We start from the raw sequence: 22,149 nt of genomic DNA on the forward strand, positions 1-22,149 counted from the left end.
TTTACTATTGACAGACAAAGTCTACAGATCCTAAGCTTTCAAATGTCAAAAACAATTTTATTGTCACGTTGCCTGCATGTGATTTGCCCACCAACATGATGGCTGGTGCAACATTTGATTAGATCCCAGATGAACTCCCAAAATAATGCCTGGGTTGGCATCATTAGTAAGATGGTCTTACAAGTAAGAAGAATTATTTGCATAGCTTTAAGAAAACCAGGATATTTACAAGTAATATTGACCATAACGCCTCTGCTAAGTGAGTGCAAAACAAAATGAATTCTGGCCAATAGAAAAGCTTTTATTACTGTTTTCTTTGAAAAAGCCTATTTGGGAATACAGTTCAAGCTAACGTCTTGATCACCAATGTCATTCAGAACTGCCAGCAACAGCTGTGGTCAATTTTCAACATCCTGAATCACTGCCAATGCATTTTCTTTTAGAAAGCAACTTTGACTTGTGTGGTGACATAAATACATTAAGAGTGTGCTTCAGGTCAAATGGACAGACAGAATAAAATCGATTCCAAACAAAGTGAGATGCTCAAGTTAGCCAGCCTTTGCAATGTATATCTGCAGCAATACTGTTTTCCAAACGCAGGCGGTTTTCTCAGATAAAAGGAGACAATTTAAGAGATTAAGATTGTACAAGTGGACTACTGCAAGTTCTGCAAGCCACAGCAATGCTCCACAGATACATTGTGCAATTTTTTAAAAAGAGTTTTCAGTCCGTGCACACAGAAAGCATCACTCCAGTTAATAAGCTGAATTTGATGGTCATGAACACAAGTTTAGCACAATTTTCAGTCACTCTGGCACAAAAATGTCACTATTAAAGAATCTTTCAACTAACTCTCTCAAGTAGACTATTCCACATTTATAAAAAGTTACCAGGCTCATCAGATAAATAAGGCTTTTTAAGGATGCTTCAACTGCAGGTGCCTTTTAAAAATAGTACCAATCTGTCATGTACTGAAATGATTTTTTCCTGACCAACCAATCCATTCTTAAAAATGACTTAGCAAGAAAATTTAACCTATGTATACTTTTAAAAACAATTCTCAAAAAAACGTGGATTTTGCACATTTGATGTAATTAATCATTAACTCATTCTAAACCAGCAGAAACTCTATGATAGCCCTCACTTTCAAAACTGAAGTTCATTTATTCACATCACCTAACAATGGGGATGTATTACCAAACATGTAAAATCCCCATTATTGCAGTAAACAAACTTATTACAAACCAGATCTGAAACACATCATTAGAGAACTAACCACATTAAACAGCAAGACTATAAAAGAAAATCATGTCTACACTAGTTTTATTATATACTAAATGCATTCCTCAATTATTTGCAAGTGCATGAAGAATTTTTAAATTCTAATTTCACACAGTTCTCCAGTACAGGACAAACATTCTGCAGCACAAAATAGAATTTGTCCTACCCCGTTCATGTTGCTTATCCTCTGTATCTGCATCAGTCCTAATCCCACTTCTCTATGTCATATCTTTGCTGCGAATACCAACTCACTGTATATTCCACACCTACACATTCCTCTTTGGAAAAAGTTTACTCCTTGTTTAATACAAAATCTTTCAGTGAATTTTTCAGCACCCATGTTCCCTCACTTTAGGCCACTTAATTACAGTCAGTATGTTCTTCATTTTAAAATATGCACTGTAATCTCAGTTTCAAAAGAACAGGCCTCAAGAGTAACCATGGGCCAGCTGGTCACACTCTTGGCTTTGAGCCAGAGGGATATGGGTTGATGTACACCCCCAGAAACTTATGCATCTAATTTAAGCTGACACTTTATTGTGATACTACACTGTTAGAGATACCATTTTTTGATTGAGAAATAAAAGCAAGACTCCCTTTACACACAAATTGATGTAAAAGTTCCTTTGTCACTATTTGAAGAGGAGGTAAGGAGTTTATCCCATATGTCCTGGACAATTGAAATAACTCAATATTATTCAAGAAAGCCATAAAGCACTGGAAACTCATCTGGTCTGGTAGCATCTGTACAAAGGAAACAGAGTTAACATCCAACCTTCAAAAGAAATTAATCTTCCCCACAAAGTGAATATGTAAGATTAGTTCTGTATGGAAATAAAAGAAACAATAATCTACTACAAAACAGATACAAATAAGACATTAGAAAAATAACCACACTATTAGCAATGAAAATAGTCATTCATGCTTTCATTCCTCAACTGACACAGAAAACAGGTTTTCTGGTTTTTATCTCGATTATGTCTGTGGGATCTTGTTGTCTAAATTAATTGCCAGATTTCCTGCATGACATTAGTGGCTCCACTTTAAAAGTTCTTCACTGACTGTGAATATCCATCTTTCTATTATTCCAAGTCTCATTTCATATTGGTGGTTTCTCACACCAAGTACATTCAAGTGAATGCGCTCTACCTTCACAACTAACTGAAGACAATTCCTATAGTATGGAATGAAAAGTTGCAATGTACATAGTAATCCACTGCAATTTTAACCAGGATTTACATTGACTCACCATTGCATTTCACCTCATATTTTACACCCCCTGCCACTCTCACAAAGTTAGATATCTGAAACCAGTGATGTAGTACTAGGACAAAACCATCTGAGAAACCTTCTATCAATCAGTCACCTTTTCATCCTTTCAAACAGTTTTAACCTCATTTGTTATTTGTCTGCACCCCAATACACTTCTGTATACTTCTTCGCCAATGGAGTCCTTCCATATTTTGCCAAGAGCTTATTGATATGGTCATCTACTGCATTTCCCACATAAACCCACCAACCATCTCACCAAGTACAACCTTCCTTGTAGAAATCCTTGTTGGCTGCTTCTAAATATTTTCTATTCATCTAGATATTTAGTAATTTAATCTTCAAACATTTCAAAGGCTGCCCTGTCACATGTCGATTAGCTCTCTTTCTCCAAACAGGTGGTTCATTGGCCTCATGCCAGGCACATAGAATGCATTTCTCTATGAGAACCCTGTAATATAACTGAGCAATTCTATATTACTTTATCACAGAATGCTGGAGGTAATTAATCCCACACAGGCACTCTGCCCTCCTTCAACCTAATTAACTATTCTAACAGTTTCTTGTTAAAACAAATTGCACATTTATGTTTTAAACAATTCAGGAATTACTATTTTTTCAATTTCCTCTCCTCTTCTATTGGCACTATTCCAATTACTCAGGGGAAAGCTGTGTGCAATGGTAATATCTGTCGAATTTAATTGAGCATAGACAGGCAGGAAGTTGAAAGAACACAGCAAGCCAGGCAGCATCAGGTGGTGTAGAAATCAACGTTTTGGGTGCAACCCTTCTTCAGGACTGGGTCCTGAAGAAATTAATTGAATGCCAGGCTGAAGTTTGAATCTCACTATAGCAGATGATGGAATTTGAATGACTGGACATTTCTGCAATTAAAAATTGAAATAACTATCATATTCATTCATTTCTTTCAGGCAAGAAGTCCTTATCTGGTCTTCTGCCTCCCAGTGTGGTTAACCTTCAACAGCCTGACAAGGCTACTCACTTGTATCAAATCACCACAACTAAGCGAAAGGATGAATCCAGACAGACCATCACCATTGCTTAAGGCATTGGAAATTACACCAGCAAAACCAGCCCCACTAACCATTAAACATCCATCTTATAAACAGTCTGTACCAATACTGGGAGAGTTGTTCCACAGATCAGTCAAGAAGCAGTGCGACAGACTAAGACATTCAACACTGCACAAAATCCAAGACCACCATCACCACCTGAGTACACTGTCTGACTGGCAGGAGGCAGTCTCACAAATATCCCCGTCAGACCCATGAGCCCAGCACATCAGTGCCATCTTCAGGTAAAAGTGGGTGAAATGGATTTTGATTCATGGGGTACTGACTCCAGTACGGGGTTGGAAGAGAACAGTGACCATAGCATAGTAGAATTTAGTATTAAGTTTAAGCGTGAGGGAGTGAATCTGTGGAATTCTTTAATTCTGAGGACTGTAGATGTTGGGTTGTTAAGTATATTCAAGGCTGAGGCAGAGATTTTTGATCAGTCAGGGAATCCAGGATTTTGGGGAAGGCGGCAGGAAAGTGGAGTTGAGGATTATCAGATGAGCCATTATCTCTCTCAATCTGTTTCACCATTCAACAGGCTGAACGGCCTTTTTCCTGCTCTTACATCTTATGATCAGAACTAGCTATACCCTCAGCCAAGCTGTTCTTGTAGAGCTACAAAACCAGTTGCTATCTAGCAGGTATTCAAACTATTCACATTCAGTTTGCCAACAAAAAAAGAAAAAATCCAATCCAATTAATCGCCACAATATCATAAGTAAAATGATGAAAAGGGTGGTCAATAGTGCTATCAAGCAGCACTTGCAAAGGAATGACCTACTCACTGCTTCCAGTTTTGACTCCAACAGGGTCACTAGACTGCTAACATCATTAATGTCGTGGTCCAAACATGGACAAATGCACTGAAATCCAGGAGGGAGGTGAGAGTGATTGCCTTTAACATAAAGGCAACATTGGCAGTATCCTTAGCAAAACAAGAAATCAGTTGAAATCAAGGAAACATCCTCCAGTACTTGGAGTCATATCGAGCAGAAAGAGGTTGGCTGTGGTTGTCAGGATAATCATCTCAGTCCCAGGATATTTCTTCAGGGTCATGTCCCAGGCCCAACCATCATCTGCTTCAACAATGACTTTCCCTCCATCAGGTCAGGAGTGGGGATGGTCATTGATGATGAGACAACATTTAGCAACATTTGCCACTTGTCAGAAGATGAAGCAGTCCAAGTTCATATGTAGCAAGATCTGAACATCCAATGTGGGCCGATAGGTAGCAAATCACAATCACACGAACTAAGTGCCAGCCAAAGGCAATCCCCAAAAAGAGGGACTCTAACCATCTCACTGGTTCTTAAGTTTTTATTTAAACAAGCATCGTCATTGTTTTAAAGCAGGAGACAACTTACACACAGTGTGGTCCGCAAAGTGAAGCGGAAAAGTGAAAATTACCAGTTCATCATCTTCTGTGATGTTGGTTTAAGGTTATGCATTGGACAGAATATCAGGAATAACTTCCCTACTGTTTCTTAAAATACTGCCACAGAGTTTTTCCACTCTCATCTCTCTCCACAGTTGCTGCCAGACCTGAGTTTCTCCAGCACTTTGTTTGTGCCCCTTTTCTCCTAATTGTTCCTCACTGTCCGAATAAGAACTGGGTAATTGTGTTAATCTTATTCATTTCCATGATCCATCCATAAATTTCCTCTTGCATGTCCTTCCCACAAAGGGGCCTGTGGTACAATCTCACTAGAGTATCAGAACATCAGGTATCAATAGCTGGATCACTAAGTCAGGATGGAATTCCTGTTCTCCAACTATGGAACATCAAAAGTAGAATGAAACTTTATAATATGAAATGCAGTATTCAATCAAATTCCCATAATTTTTTGGTAAGGTAGCCCATATTTCCTCCAGTACTACTCAAGTCAAAGCCTAAATAAGATGTTGAATTGCACGCAGAATACTGGAAAAATATATTCCAGAAGAAATAGGCCGCATAGTTGTAGCACAGAAAGAAATTGTTCTATGATACAATATATACAAATTCAGATGAAGGGCAGCATACATTATGCTCACTGCAAAAATGGCCTCTTGTGCCCTCTACTGTAAAATGCAGCAGGTTGCAATTAAATAAATGTTGTCAGATACTCAGCAAGGCACATAAACTATAAATACAAGACCATGTAAAGTTCACCTTAAAGGCAACTATAAAGAAATCGCTGGCCAGTGTGCATTGGTTTTGGGTGGGTTTTGGTTTTGTTTTAAACTCATTATTTCTACCAAAAACTGGTTTCAACACCCGGCTCTCATGATAATTGCACAGAACTGACTGACCCAATAGGAAGCTCACTCAATTATAGCATATAACTTCTGGTGCACTAGGTGGAGGACTCTCTAAAGTCAGAATGCATCACATGAAATAAGGTTGTAGTCATTCAGAGCATTTCTTCAATTCATTCCTAGGATGTGGACATCACTTACTGGACCAAGATTCATTGAACATCCCTAATTTCCTTTGAGAAAGTGATGGTGAACTGCCTTCTTGAACTGCTACTATTAATATGGTATGAGAGAGGGATTTTCATAATTTTGACTCTGTGACAGTGAATGAACGACAATGTAATTTCAAGTAGGGATGGTGTACAGCTTGAAGGAATATTGCAGGTCGTGGTGTTCCCATGTGTCTGTTGCCCATGTCCTTCGAGACAGTATGGGTATGGATGGTATTTTTGAAAGAGTATGGGTAAGTTGCTGAATTGTATCGTGTAGATGTAACTTTCCAATTGGCTGAAAGAAGAATGTTGCATCTATGAGTAACAAACTGCAGTAATGAACACCATTATTCAGGTATTTTAAAAGAATGAAACTTTTGCATTTATAATAATGTTTCATGACCTCAGATAAACCCAAAAGACTTTGTATTCTATGAAGTGTAGTCATCTTTTTAAAGCACGAGACAAGTTACATACAGCAAGACCCACAGGCAGCAATGCGAAAATGGCCAGATCATCTGCTTCAGTAATATTGGTTGAAGAAGGAATATTGGCTGGGATAGCAGGGGTTAACTCCCCTACTGTTCCTTGAAATAGTGCCATAGGGTCTTTCACATCCATCATAGACTAATTTATCATCTGAAAGACAGCACCTCCAAATTAGCACTCCTTCAGTAATTGTATTATACAGGCACAGAGAATGGGAACAGAAGTAGTCATTCAGCCTTCGACCCTGCCATGCAATTCATTATGATCATGCTTGCTCATCCAACTGAATGGTCTGTTAGCACTTTTACCCCATATCCTTTCATCCCTTTAGCCAAGGGCTATATTCAACTTCTTCAATGTTGTAGCCTTGACTGCTTTCATTGAACTCCACAAGCCATCCGTGGCTGTAAACAGTTAGGGCAATTTAAAATACATTACATTTTCCCTTTCTTTAAAAACGTTCACAAGCATCCACCACCTAGAAGGACAGGAACAGCAATGCCATGCAAATAACATTATGTCCAAACACCCTTTTTAGACTTGGATGAATAATGGTCGTTCCTTACATGATACGGACAACAGCCTAGAATTCCTTCCAAATGCCAGTGTGGGAATATCAGCAGAACTACAGTAGGGCATTGAGAAAGATTCACGTCCACTTTCTCAAGGCAACTAAGTTGGGTATTAGAAGTAGTCTTTGCTTATGACATCCACATCCCAAGATCAAGAAAAGCGCAAAACTTTCTTCCCATGTAAATCCGTCAAAAAGTGCCACAACAAACAAACACCAACCTCTGCCGAGGCACAGTGAACAGGGCTCGGACCAACTTCCTTCGATTGGCTTTCGTATTCATGTTCATGCAGAAATCCATTGCAGCCTGAGTAAAAAGAAATAAAAAGATTTGATGATTCACAAGTTCTTTTACATTCAGCAATCATTAAAAAATTATTGCAATTCATTCATCTGCTAGGTCCATTGTTACTGAGATGATTTAATTCCACTAAAACAGAATATGGATAATTTATATGAGTCCTCATCATTCAGGGAGGGGATAAATTTCAGTCCTGGGGCATTGCACAGCTTGGTTCAGAGAGCGCATGAGGCAGGGACTATAGGATCTTTGAAGAGAAAATTTAATTGACAATTGATAAACAAGATTGTAGCAGGATAGAGGTTAATTTTGGATTCTTGGACTGCAAAGAAGAACCTACATATTCCACATGGTTAACAGCAAATAAGTGAAGTCTTGCGCACAAAGAAATGGAAGCTGCACAAATTCTGCAGAAGCTTTGAAGTGAAATGAGACTCTGAAAGTACCTTGTCTATAAGGTCCCGGTTGACACAGTTAGGCAGCTGCTGTAGGAAAGCATCCACGATTAGTTTCAGATGAGAACCAGTGCTGGCTTCTTCTTCATCTTGCTCTGCAATATAATTACCAAATATCAGCGAGGAAAAAGGTACTGTCTTACATAGAAATTGGATCAGTGAAAGGAGGAGTTAAGTAATTTTATTGAGTCTATATCTAAACTTTGCTACATTTCAGTGAGGACGCAAGGCGATACTTTGCATTAATAAAAAACAAATCAGAGCACAAGTAGGCATTCTGGCTTCTCAAGCCTGCCCTGCCATTCAATGAGATCATGTCTCAATTTGCCCCAGGTCTCAACTCCTCTTTCATGCCAGCTCTTCCTCGCCTATAGCTCACCAGTATTTTACAAAATCTAACTCTTTTCTGATTACTTTCAGTGATACAGCCTCCAGAGCTCTGGGAGGTAGGGAATTCCAGCCATTTGTGACCCTCAGAACGAATTTCTTTGCATCTCCATTTTAAAATCAGTGTCCCCTTATTATGTGACTATGTCCACTAGTTCAAACATCTTTACATCCCCTGTCAAGTCCCCTCAAAATCTTGTTTTATAGAACAGTACAGGACAGGAACAAGCCCTTCCAACCACTGTCTATGCTGACAGTGATGTCATTCTAAACTAATCCCATCTACCTGCACATGAAACAGACCCCTCTATTCTCTGCCTGTTTATGTATCTGCCCACATGTGCCTTAAATGTTGTGAGCAACCGTGATCTACCACTTCTCCTGGCAGTGTCTTCCAGGCACCTACCACCCTCTGTGTAAAAGCCTTTCCTCGCATATCTCAATAAAATAGTTTCAATAAGATCACCCTTCTTTCTTCTAAACTCTACTGAATAAAGACCTAATCTGTAGTTGCTAAATTGACCCTTTTATATCCCAGGAATCAGTGCAGTGAAAAAACTTTCACTATGTTTCTCTCTCCAATGATTCCATCAGGCCTGCTGAGTTTCTCCAGCATTCTTTGTGCTTGTTAGTGAATTTCTTGAATGGCCTCCAAAGTCAACGTATCTTTTTTTAAATACAGGAGCCAAAACTGCACACAGTACTCTAGGCTCTTCAAGTGCAGATACAACTATGTGAAAAACTGCCCAGGTTGTGGCATCTACACAAAAAGCAGAACAAATCCAACCTAGCCAATTACTGCCACATCAGTCTACTCTCAATTATTAGTAAAGTGTCACCAACAGTGCAACAGGCAGCACCTACTCAGTGATGCCCAGTTTGGGTTCCACCAGGTCTATTCAACTCCTGACCTCATTACAGCCTTGGTTCAAAGATGGTAAAAAAAAGAGCTGAACTCTAGAGATGAGGTGAGAATGACTGCCCTTGACATCAAGGCCACAGTCAACCAAATGTGCCATCAAGGCATCACAGTAAAACTGACATCAGTGGGTATTGGGGGGCAAACTCTCCACTGGTTGGAGTCATACCTAGCACATTGTAAGATGGTTGTCATTGTTGGAGGTCAGTCATCTCAGCATCAGGATATCTCTGCAGAAGTTTCTCAGGGTAGTATTGTCAGCCTAACCATCTTCACTTGCTTCAAAAATAACCCTCCCTCCATCTTAATGGCAGAATTGGGAATGTTCGCTAATAACTGCACAATGTTTTGCACCATTCATTACTCCTGAGATAGTGAAGCAGTTCATGTTCAGATGCAGCAAGGTCTGGAGAATACAGAGGCTTGGGCTGACAAGTGCCAAGTAACATTCGCACCACACAAATGCCAGACTGTGTCCATCTCCATGAAGAGATAAATTGAACAACTGCCTCTTGACATTCAATGGTGCTTCCATCACTCAATCCCCAATTATCAACATCCTTAGGGTCCTCAAACAGACTCGCTACCACAGCCACATCTCCTTCCTCAGCACCTGTCTACTATCACCCTCACCTTAACCTCCTTCCACCTATCGTATTCCCAACGCCCCTCCCCCAAGTCCCTCCTCCCTACCTTTTATCTTAGCCTGCTTGGCACACCCTCCTCATTCCTGAAGAAGGGCTTATGCCCGAAACGTCGATTCTCCTGTTCCTTTGGTGCTGCCTGACCTGCTGCGCTTTTCCAGCAATATATTTTTAAGCTCTGATCTCCAGCATCTGCAGTCCTCACTTTATCCTTAGGGTTACCATTGACTAGAAACTCATTGATCCTTGCCACACTCCACTAGTTTAGTCTTTCCAACATGAAAAAGACCCATTAATTCTGACTACATTTGGTGTGGTAACCAATCTCAATCCATGCTAATACATTACCCCAACACCATGAGCTCCTATCTTATGCAATAACCTTCTATGTGACATTTTATCAGTTATTGCACAAGATAGAAACTCAGTCTTGGGACAATGTATTATATAATGTTATTTTATTCAAAGCTATAAATATCTCTTCTATCACCATTACTGGTGCAAGAGAACAAACCTCTTCAGTTCTCCACAATAACACCTCTTAGCCACCCAAAAGATCCATGACGACAAGTCAGATTGTAACTCCATGTCAGTTATCCTGAGACTTACAACTCGGTGTTTAATATCCCATCAGGCCCACAGTAATTCCCCACAATAAGATTAAGGTTACTTAGTCCAAAACATTGTACCCACTTACACCAGTGAATAAAAGTCATTCTTGACAGATTTACCGGATTTGGAGGTGAATCATTGGGTAGTAGGACATAGCTTAATGTTCAAAACTAACTGGAAGCTCCAATCTTGGCTAAATGACTTAAGAAAACTCAGAGCAGATGTGTCTTTATGGCTGACAAGTAACGCACTATTAACAATGCAAATTAGACTGACAAAACTCTGGAGCTTAGCATTAGCTGAAGCGAGGGGGCAAAAGTTTGCTGTTCAATGAAATGGAGTAATTAAAGCAGAGTACATGAAAAATATAAAATGAGAGATTAAACCTGTCAGCCCATAAATAAGTTTAGTAAGGACTAGCTGCATACATTTCCTGCATCCTATAGTCAAGAACAAGACTCAAAAATACCAAGCCACGGTCAGTCGGACTAACATTGTGAAAACTCTGACAACACTATTCTGTAACCAGAAAACTATTCTTTTCACCAGCTCAGTATCTTGCCCTGGGGAATATCCATCTCCATGGCTAACCGTGCCAGCAAGACTTTGGGCAATCATCTTCACCATTAGACTTCATCCAACTAGGCCCAAATTACCCACTCAGACACTGACTTTCACCATTACCAAAGAGCAAGTGGAAGGAACCCCAGCTCATAGCAGCAGTTCAACAGCACCAGGTGTAATTCATAAGCCTGATAGGATAGTCAATCATTAACAGTACCCTGACCTGGATTTAAATTTGTAGAGCTCACCACAAAGGAAGTGACTTGAATTCAATCCAGGTGCACCATTCCAGAGTTACTTTAACCCCCAAAAAAATCAAATTTTGGCCATCCTGTCCCACAAAAACAGCCAATAGACGAATTTCAAGCTCAAGCTCTCAGCAGGTTGTCAGAACAACATGAGAAGACTGTTGTGGAATAACAGTATCCACTAGCAAGTGAGCAAATATGTTGTGTTTATTCTCTTGAATACAACACAGATATATTGAAAGAAACCCAACAAACAGGAGTTGTGCCAGGTGGTGCAGTTGGGTTCCAAGAGCAGCTTACTGGCTTTTTCCCAACACAATCACAATACAGCAAACTTTCCAAACCAGCATTTCCATAAAAGGTAGCCCCAGGTAAAGTCACTTTGATTTTCATGACATTCTTAACAAGGCAAGGGCTCATGGTATTGGAGTAGTATGATAGAGGATTGGCTAACTATTGGAAGTTAGAATTAGGATAAGGAGAAAGTTTTCAGGATGGTGAGAACCTGTAATGAGTGCCACAGGGATCAATAATGGAGCCACAATTATTTACCAATATAATAATAGTTTGGATGACAAAAGTGAATGTATTATCAGCAAGTACATGGATGTCACAAACGTAGATGGTAAAGCAAGTGGTGAGGGTGACATAGAAAATCTACGAAGGAATAAAAACAGGTTAAGTGAGTGGGCAAAAACTTGACAGATGGAACATAATGTGGGGAAAATATAAGGTTATGCACATTGACAGAAAGAGTAGAGGAGCTGAACATCTTTTAAATGGAAGGAGACTGCAGAAAGCTAAAGCACAGAGGGATATGGGACCGTGGTGCACGAATCACAAAAAGCTAGCATGCAAGATCAGTGGGTGATAGGGAAAACAAATTTGATGCTGGCCTTTATTTCAAAGGAAATGGCAACAGTGGCTTAGTGGTTAGCACTGCTGCCTCACAGCACCAGGGTCCCAGGTTCGATTCCCTCCTTGGGTGAGTGTGTGTGCGGAGTTTGCACATTCTCCCCGTGTCTGCGTGGGTTTCCTCCAGGTGCTCCGGTTTCCTCCCACAGTCACAAAGATGTGCAGGTCAGGTGAATTGGCCATGCTAAATTGCCCATAGTCAGAGGAAAATAGGTCTGGGTGGGTTACTCTTCGGAGGGTCGGTGTGGACTTGTTGGGCCAAAGGGCCGGTTTCCACACTGTAGGGAATCTAATCTAATCTAAAGTAGGGGATGTGTTACAAAAACTAGACAAGGTATAAATGAGACCACATCGAGAATACTGTGAACAGTCTACCTCAGGAAAGGCAACTTGGCATTAGAGGCAGTCCAAAGGTTGATCTCAGGTATGGAGGGATTTCTCATGAGGAGATGCTGAGTAGGTTGGGTTGGTACTTGTTGAAGTTTGAAGAACGAGAGACCTTACTGAAAAAAGATTCTTAAGAAGCTTTACAGAGTGCACGCTGAGAGGCTGTCCCCCCATGTGGGAGATTCTACAATCAGAGGCATCAGATACTGATCAGAGTAAGGGGTCTCCCAGTTATGATAGAAGTGAAGAGATATAAAATCTCAATCATCTCATGGAAACATACCATAACCAAAGTAAGTGGATTTTGATTTGATATTATGATGTCAAGTTGTTGAAAAGTTGTCAAATTTCACTACATTTTGAGGTTAGCATTCCATTTTGATCTAGATAGCTACTGGGACAATGTGTCATTTTACACTTGACTACAAAAGCACTGCCAACCAGGGACATCATCTAGTTCATCCACTTTTGCACAGCCTATTATTACTAAATGCAGTTGCAGTAGTCTCAGTGAAGCCTCCTCGCTCCTGCTGCCAAATTAAAATTTGGCAATAGCAGGGAGCAAAAGTAAATTTAAACAAAAGTAGTTTTTGTTTTAGAAACCCCAGTCATTGTGTCCTCCAAAGTTTCCGGATGTTGCTTTTGTTTTAGTAATCCACATCCTCAGAATTCACAGCTACTGCCCAATGTTTTCTCCCTTAAAGCTGAAAAACATTCAACCTGACTGACATTTATATTTTACTTTGGGGGAAGTACAGTACAGGTTATTCAGCCCTCTGTTAGACCAGTTTCAGAACAGGAACATTAAAACTTCAGGGTGATTCTATTTGATAATTTATCAGTACATAAACAAGTAATGACTAGTAATCCTATGCTGTCAATACAGCCAACAACAGACTGTTGTTTTAAGTCCATTAGTATTTTCCAAATTCCTAAAAATAGAAAAGAAAATATAAAAATGCAACAGGCAGTCTAGTAAGTTGTAGAGGTTGGACGCAGCTCAACGACACAGTGAAAGTATCAAATTGGACAGTTTAGTTCCAGTAGTTAAAAATACAGTGTTACCATGCTCCTCTAGCAGTTTTTGACTGAGGTCTTCTGTTTCTTCTGTTCCTTCTTCATCTAATATTTCATCATTAATGTCCAGATTCTCTAGTTCTAGTTCCAATTCCTCTGTAGCAACCAACTCTTTGGATTCTTTCCCATCTTTGGACTCTCTTCCATCTTTGGAATCTGGTACAAACAGGTGAATTACAATAAATTAAGATCTGCAGTGGATTTTGCAAGCTTCTCATGTGACCCATGGCTGGACATTCAAAACTATCCACTTGTTTTTTTTTCCCTAAAACAATTACTCATTGTACAAAGTGGAGAAGAAACTCAAAACAGCGACAGTCCTATTTAGACATTCCTCCATATTGCTTCAAATTCTGGCTTTTGAGAAAATCTACTACATTTCCCATAGCAACACAGGGCTGGATTTTATGGCAGAAAATTGATTTGTTTTCAGTTTTTGACTTCTTGGAGCCAGAATAAAAAAAGCAGATCCAGACAGTGGCAAGCCTTGAAATGTGGAATGGTGACTGATTGATTTCCTGCTTATGGCATAAGACCTATGCTGCATGACATTTCAGCCTAGATTCCCAACTGCACACACATCAGTCTTCGCATATCTAATTAACCATCCGTGCTTTATTTGATGATCTAAGACAGCAAGGTAGGAACAAGCAGACCACACAGTTTCTATTTCACCTTTCGCAATCTGTCACAGACCAGAATATCATCATTTTCTCCTTCTTCCTGAAGGCAGTATATGTCAACTTGGGCACAGCTGCGAGCTATCCACAATCCTTTAAAACTTTATCTGTCCTTCACCTATTAACAAGTTATTCAACTGCAAGGTGTTACAGGTAAACGAAATCCAATAAATATGTTCAGATTAGCTGCATAAAACTGAAGGAGTACTGAATAGTGGTCAGATATAAGTAAACCTAATTTTTTTTGCCCAATCTTGGAACATGGGTGCCGTCTGCACTGTTCCTCATGACAGCAGCAAATTCAGAATTATCCAGAAATCAGAGTTTGTACTTCCTTACCTAGATAATTTAATCCCACTCAATCTCCTGAGAGCTAGGTCTCTAACCTCAACAGAAAACATTTACATTGAGGCAACCTTTACTTACAAAAACAATCAATTCAACTGTACTCCACTATGAGAATGCCCTTAGGAGAATTAAACACTGAACTATAACATAAATTTCATTAACATAAATAACCTTAGCCCAAGTGGGGATAAAATATTATTAAAGTCAAAAATATGCCAGAATATTTGTGAACTTGAGAAATCTTCACTGTGTAATATGACTCTGCAATACCATTAATAGGGCAAAATTATTCTGTTAGGACAACACTGACATTGATTGTTGCTCTCAATTTTTCAGGAACCATTGCTCCAAATTACTGTCAGTAGAGATTACATCTAAATCACTTGAAGAAAAGAGCAAAAAAGACACTCTTGAAAGAACATCAAAACAATTCTCTGTAGTTTAACAAAGTGTTAATACATTTGGAGGTACTATTGCAAAGTGCTGTTGCTGCTTCTAATGCTGAATTTCGGTCAGTGTCTGAAGGCACATTTCATTGCAGGAAGATTCTTTTTGCTCATCACACAGATTTTGGAAATAGATTAAAACCTCACTAGGTTTGAGAAGCAAATGGCAAACCTGCTGAGGGATATTCTGATAGGTAAACAAATACATTTCTACTTTTAAGTGTCACAATTAAAAGTGATGGACTGTGTCGGAACTCATCACTAGGATTTGTCATTTAAAGGTTACATTGATTCTTATAATGACTAACTCGGTATATTTGTTCACCAGTACTTCAAGTGGACAAAGTAGCATCATGAAGTTAGGAATTTATCAAAATATCTAATCACGTGCTTTTTTTTGTGGGATTTAAATGGCTTTGCCTGAATAAAAAAATGGGCAGTTCTGACACATGAAGAATTCTAACTATCTGCCCCCCAACATTGACAGGCCATCTGCTTATAAACACTTGTTCTTTTCTACCTAGATAATAGTTTATTGTTTGAAGAGCTACAGACAGTTATTAATGCTCAACTGAGTTTCAAACGCTAACTGATTTCAGCAAAATGTCTCATTCTTTGGAAAACAAGAGTGTTTCACCAGGCTAAATTACCCATAGTGTCCAGGGATGTGCAGGCTAGGTGGATTAGTCATGGGAAATGTAGGGTTGGAGGGATAGGGTAGGGGTAGGCCTGGGTGAGATGCACTTTGGAAGGTCGGTGTGGACTTGACAAGCTGAATAGCCTGCTTCCATACTGTTGGGATTCTATATTAAAACAACTGTTTCTTTGAGAAGGAGTCCAGTCATTTATTTTCACATGCCAGAAAATTATTTTTTCTGTCAATGAAATGAGACGTTTATTAGATGATAAGAAGACTCCCCCACCCTCATGGACTGTAGATAATTTTCAGGAAATCGTGTGTAGATTCAGTACACAAAGGAACCTCGATTATCCAAAGGACGCGGGCAGGGAGTATTTCAATCGGTTAATCGAATTCCGGATAACTGAGTGTTGGATAACATAGTTCAGTCAAGTATCAGGACCTTGCAATCTTGCTGAATAATCCAATGTTCAGATAATGGAATGCCAGATAATCAACGCTCCTCTGTACACAGGGCTTTGAGGTTTAGATGTGGCTTTTGCATTGCTCAGAGCTGGAATATGGTATTGAGAAACCAAGAAAGGCATTCTTACTGAAAATGGGCTGCGAATTTACGTGTATTAGGTGTGAAACTTGCAAGAGGTCAAAATGTCCACAGGTTAGTTCTCTCATCTTCACACTCCCCATGCCTCCCCAGAAATATAAACTATGAGTGCATGAAATAAAGGAGTCCAGCTTGCAACATTTAGTTACAAAGGTTACTTCTGTTTGTATTATTTCAATATGTTTTCACCAGATATTTTAGATAATTTAAATCTCAATAATAAAATAAATGTCTTTTTTTTGCAATTAAGCAAAAAGATTTGTAACTTATAATTGGACCAGCAGATTGTCATCAAGACAGAGTGGAACACCATAATTTTCGTTACATACATGACGTTTTAACTTTTCAACTATGGCTCCAACAAGTCCATGCAAAGTAAAAGCCTCCTGTGGTTTTAGCTTATTTACATCCTACAGAGATCCATTACAATTGAGTAACAGTGAGTGCATTTGTCCTTGAGATATATCAGTCATGAATGTACAGTAAGTTGATGGTGAAATTTGGTCAATAGTCCAGATTTCACTGAACAAGTATCAGCATGTGATTTATGCAGTTTATGAATATAAAAGTTACTTAAGAACTTGGAGAGAAGTCACCCCATGAATTGTGAATCTCTGCATGTTGCCAAAATTTCCAAAAATACATTTTACTTTTCCAATTTCTGAAATGCAAAAGCAAACCAGATTGCTAGACTAAGCAATAAAACTCCAGGCTTCAAACACATACAGCTATCACTTTCCAATTTAATTCAGATGCTCTACGTAGATAGGGATTATCCATTTAACACCTAAACATTGTTACCTTTTGAATCTTCTTTACTCGAATCTTTGTTCTGCGAATTCTTCTCATTATCTTTAAACAATATGGCAGGTACAAATGCTTTCAGGTCAATTAGGTTTTCATAGAAGTTGCGTGCATCTTCATCCTCCCAAATTCCTCCATCGAGGTCATATTCTCCAGGCTTCCCTGGTGTGAAGATGTCTATGCCAGTGCCATGTTCTGTTGAAACAGAATTACAGAATTTTGTTGGATGATACGGAACAGCTATCTTCTAGTAATACTTCATGGCTACTCATGCAAATTTACTAAATACATTTATGACGTTCAAGCTTTTTGTTCTAGATCTCAAGATTCATATTCTTCACTATTTAATACACATTTTTGATTGAATTAATTAATAGTATAACAGACACACTTTAATACAAACATCTTCCAAGGAAAAGACCTGCAAATTTTTCTCTTATCCAAATACAAAAGAATATGAATTGTGGAAGGAACCAGAGAACGATCACAGAATCATACAGCACGGAAACAGACCCTCCAATCCATGCCCAACCAGTCCATGCCGAACATAATCCCAAACTAAACTCATCCCACCTGCCTGTTCCTGAGCCCAAATCCCTCTAAAACTTTTCTTTTCATATACTTATCCAATGCCTTTTCAACATTGCAACTATGCCCGCCTCCACCACTTCCTCAGGATCTTCACTCCACACGCAAACCATCCTCTGTAGAAAACATTTGCTTCATGTCTTTTTAAAATCTTTCTCCTCTCACCTTAAAAACGTACCCCCAGCTTTGAAATCCCCCATCCTAGAGAAAAGACATCTACCATTAAACCTACCTATATCTCTCATTATTTTATAAATCCCTATAATGTTACCTCTCAACCTCCTACATTCCAGTGTAAAACGTCCCAGCCTACACAGTCTTTCTTTATAACTCAAACCTTCCATACCCAGCAACATCCTGGTAAATCTCTTCTGAACCCTCTTTAGCTTGATAATATCCTTCCTATAACAGGTGACCAGAACTGCATTTATAGTACTCCAGAAGAGGTCTCACCAATGTCTTGTACAACCTCAACATGACTTCCCAACTCCTATACTCAAAAGGACTAAACAATAAAAGTTTGCTAAATGCCTTTTCAGCACCCTGTCTGTACGACACAAACTTCAAAGAATTATGTACCTAAACCCCTAGGTCCCTCCGTTCTACAACATTACCCAAGGCCCGAACATATAGGTGCTGCTCCTGATTATTGTACCAAAACATAATACAGGGAGACTGTCATACCTGCAGAGTTGGTTACTGCGGTTTCAGTTACCCGTGGTTTACCACAGCCTGAACATATTACATAGAGCATTCCAGAACCAAGGACTAGGGGGCAGACGAGGAGGTAAGTTTCCCATTTAAATGAATGGGTTTGCTATTGTCCGTATTGTCTATGGTTTTGGCCTTCCGCAGTAGGACTTGGAACGTATTCCCCCCCCACCCTTCCTCCCGTGGGTACGGGGGGATTTCACATTTAATCCAACTGAACTCCATCTGCCATTTCTCAGCCCATTGACCCTTTTGATCAAGATCTCTTTGTAATCTTATAAAACTTTCTTCACTGTCCACTATGCTGCCAATTTTGGCATCATCCACAAACTTACTAACAAAGCTTTCTATATTCTCATCCGAATCAGTTAAATAAATGATAAAAGAGGACCCAGAACCAATCCCTGTGAAACACCGCTGGTCAAAGGCCTTCAATCCAAAAAGTACCTTCTACCATCACACTCTGTCTCTTGCCATTAAGTCAATTATGTATCCAGTTGGCAAGCTCATCCTGAATCCCATGTGACCCAACTTTACTAACTAGTCCACCATAAGGAACCTTATCAAAGGCTTTATGAATGCCCAGGTAAACATCTACTGCTCTGCCCTCAATTTTTATCGTAACTTCCTCAAAAAAAACTCAATCAAGTTTCTGATACATGATTTTCCTTGCACAAAACCATGCTATCAATTTTTGCCTCTAAATATTTATAAATCTCTTCATTTGTAATCACCTCCAAAAACTTACCCACAGCTGAAGTCAGACTGATAGGTATAGTTCCCCAGTTTGTCCTTACAACCCTTCTTAAACAAAGACATAACATTACCCTCCAGTCGTCAGGTACCTCACCTGTTGTTATGGATGATACAAACATTCCTGCAAGGGCCCCGCAATTTCCTCCCTTATTTCCCACAGCATTCTGGAATACATGATTGTGTTCTTATTTTATCCTCTTCCACTAAAACCCTGACAGTCTGGTGGGCCCCAAGGAGGAACATGGTTGAAAACAAAAAGGCCTGGAAATGTTTGTGACAAGGGAGAACGATCTGCAGTCAAGTGTAAATACATCTAAGGCACTTCCAATGAATGGTATGAATAGACTTCACTGTGGATCCCAGTGCTGGATTGAAGACATGTGAAGTAATGCAAAGGGTAATGCAAAGGGTAATGCCCCATCCTTTATTCGCTCAACAGACTACCAACCCAATGCTGAACCCTAAGGAGACTCAGGCTCCGCTGTTCTCTCAACCACAGGCCTGCCAATTCCAGAGTCTTGGACACCATTGTACCAACTCCTTCAGGTGGGCCTGCTGGAACCAGCAGACCCATCAAACGACCAGCAGAAATGGGAGCTTTCCAGAATAACGGCAGTCCCAAGATGATAGAATAGCAGATTGCCTAGATCCTTCTTCCGGCCTTGCTACTAGAACTTAGTTTCCAGGTTGAGATTCCTCTGGGCTTTAGCCATGTCAGAGGTGGAATTTTGCTCATTTGGTCAGAATCCTAGAATTCCCTCCCTAATGGCATTATGGGTCTACTTACAGCACATGGACTGCAGCGGTTCAAGAAGGCAGCTCACCAAGGGTAACTAGAGACAGGCAATAAGTGCTAGCCCAGTCAGTGATGTCCATGTCACACAAGTGGATTAAAATAAAAACTAGGTGGTTACTTTACCTTCCTGTGCAGTTTTATCCTGGGGAAGTTCAGGCATGTTCTCATCCAACAAGTCAGCCAGACTGTGTGTGTTCGCTAACAACTTCTGATAGGAGGTAGCAAATTCCTCATACTGCTTGTGCCGGTCTTCACTCAGTTCTCCTTTTGAATGTAAAATTCGCCTACCAGGAAAAGCAATGTATAGAGAAGTTAAAAGGGAGTCTGGCTCAAATCTACTGCCTTGTTAATTATGTGTGGAACATAAGCTTTTATTGATAAATCATTTGATCAATTATGAATTCTCAATGTCAATTTCTACATACATATTCTTGCAAAACTGCAGTTTCCAATTAGATAGCAGTGTCTAAGTAATTTTAGTTAGCCATTAGTAAAAAGCCAAATTCCTTATGGCAGTACATAATGAACGGGGCAAATTAATGGACGTAAGAAGCACTGCAAATATCCATGAGAGATATATATCTTGCTGGTAAAGAAACCAGGTTCCAATCAATTTTAAATTGAACAAATTTTAGAGGATCTGAAGTAGATTACAAAATTTCCTGACTAGGATAGCTGCAAATTCATTAAGTAAAAATCACAGGTTTGGCTGATTTAAACCTTTACCATGGTAAATTTAGCTGTAAAGATATCATATTTGACAAGCTCTACCCTAGAATTGAATAGTGCTCATTATGTTGCATAACATATGGGGAATATATACATCAGGACATCAAGAAAAATTGAAAATCATCCCAAAACTTCAAATCAAATAACAAATTTAAACTAAAGTTAAAACAAGACTGTGAATGCTGGAAATCTGAAACAAAAACAAAGTGCTGGAGAAACTCAGCAGGTCTGGCAGCACCTGTATTTAAGAGATAAGCAGAAATGACATTTCGAGCCCAGTGACCCTTCATCAGTACAGTTTGACATGGTGGCTCAGTGGTTAACACTGCTGCCTCACAGTGCCAGGGACCCAGCTTCGATTCCAGCCTCAGATCATTGTCTGTGTGGAGTTTGCACATTCTCCCAGTGTGTGTGGGTGTTCCGGTTTCCTCCCACAGTCCAAAGATATGCAGGTCATGTGGATTGGCCATGCTAAATTGCCCGTAGTGTTAGGTGCATTAGTCAAGGGTAAATGTAGAAGAATGGGTCTGAGTGGGTTGCTCTTCGGAGGGTCAGTGTGGACTTGTTGGCCAAATGGCCTGTTACCACACTGTAGGGAATCTAGTCTATTGTTGGTTACTGGACTCAAAACATCACCTTTGCTTATCTGTTTGCAGATGCTGTCAGGCTTGCTGAATTCCTTCAGCACTTTCTGTTTTTGTAACAAAATTAACTAAAGTTGAATTTCTCTCTAGAAAGAAGTTGATTATTCTAAATTTTTTTTTAAAATTGCAACCATTTTATTGCAAAAGAATGAGAATGTCTGTTGCGATTGAGTGTAGTGCAAAGTAATGACACATTGAGGCACCAAGTATATCTACTTTCGGCCTGCCCAGTCAAATCAAGAGAACCCAAAGAGGTTTTCAAGAACAAGAATTAGAGAGCCAAACTGAATGAGGTAGCCCAGTTTGGAATTTAGCATATGTAATATTTGATAACTGTACAGAAGGAATGAGAAAACAGGGTGAGGATTTTTGGGTTCCCTCTCTTCACATTATTATTTTAAAAGTATCAAAACATTTAACACTTAATCAGGTAGATGAGATTTCAAATAGCAATGTAATTAGTAAAATGTGATAAACAGAACTGCTCCTAAAAGATTTTATATTTGTGGAACCTTGTTAAATGATTAATCAATAAATTCAGAAAAAAAGCACAACGTGCTTTGTAAAAAGAAAAAGCAGTTTAACTTCTGCCGATACTGCACATGTATGTCACATTTTGAGAGAAGTGATTTTGTTACTACTTTGTTCCGTTTGTGTGTTTGCGAAAATTCTTTATGTTTAGACTTATAAGATCAGTACAGCTCAAGCACTGGAAACCCCCGGTCATGAACACTGCCATTAGTTACTGTAGCACT

The 22,149-nt window shown here is 39.4% G+C and overlaps 1 protein-coding gene across 4 annotated transcripts in view; it reads right to left on the reverse strand.

Annotated features, from left to right (window-relative positions):
- Window positions 1-22,149, reverse strand: part of upf2 (UPF2 regulator of nonsense mediated mRNA decay) — a 99,698-nt gene that overhangs the window by 64,046 nt on the left and 13,503 nt on the right. For all 4 annotated transcript variants that reach the window (XM_043714146.1, XM_043714148.1, XM_043714145.1 and 1 more), the window contains 5 exons: window positions 20,145-20,305; window positions 17,168-17,365; window positions 13,637-13,804; window positions 7,887-7,990; window positions 7,361-7,446 (listed from right to left, as the gene is read on the reverse strand). In XM_043714146.1, the coding sequence (XP_043570081.1) occupies window positions 7,361-7,446; window positions 7,887-7,990; window positions 13,637-13,804; window positions 17,168-17,365; window positions 20,145-20,305 (717 nt within the window). The remainder of the gene's footprint in view (window positions 1-7,360; window positions 7,447-7,886; window positions 7,991-13,636; window positions 13,805-17,167; window positions 17,366-20,144; window positions 20,306-22,149) is intronic.

Source organism: Chiloscyllium plagiosum, chromosome 23 (assembly GCF_004010195.1).
Source record: "Chiloscyllium plagiosum isolate BGI_BamShark_2017 chromosome 23, ASM401019v2, whole genome shotgun sequence".
NCBI lineage: Eukaryota > Metazoa > Chordata > Chondrichthyes > Orectolobiformes > Hemiscylliidae > Chiloscyllium > Chiloscyllium plagiosum.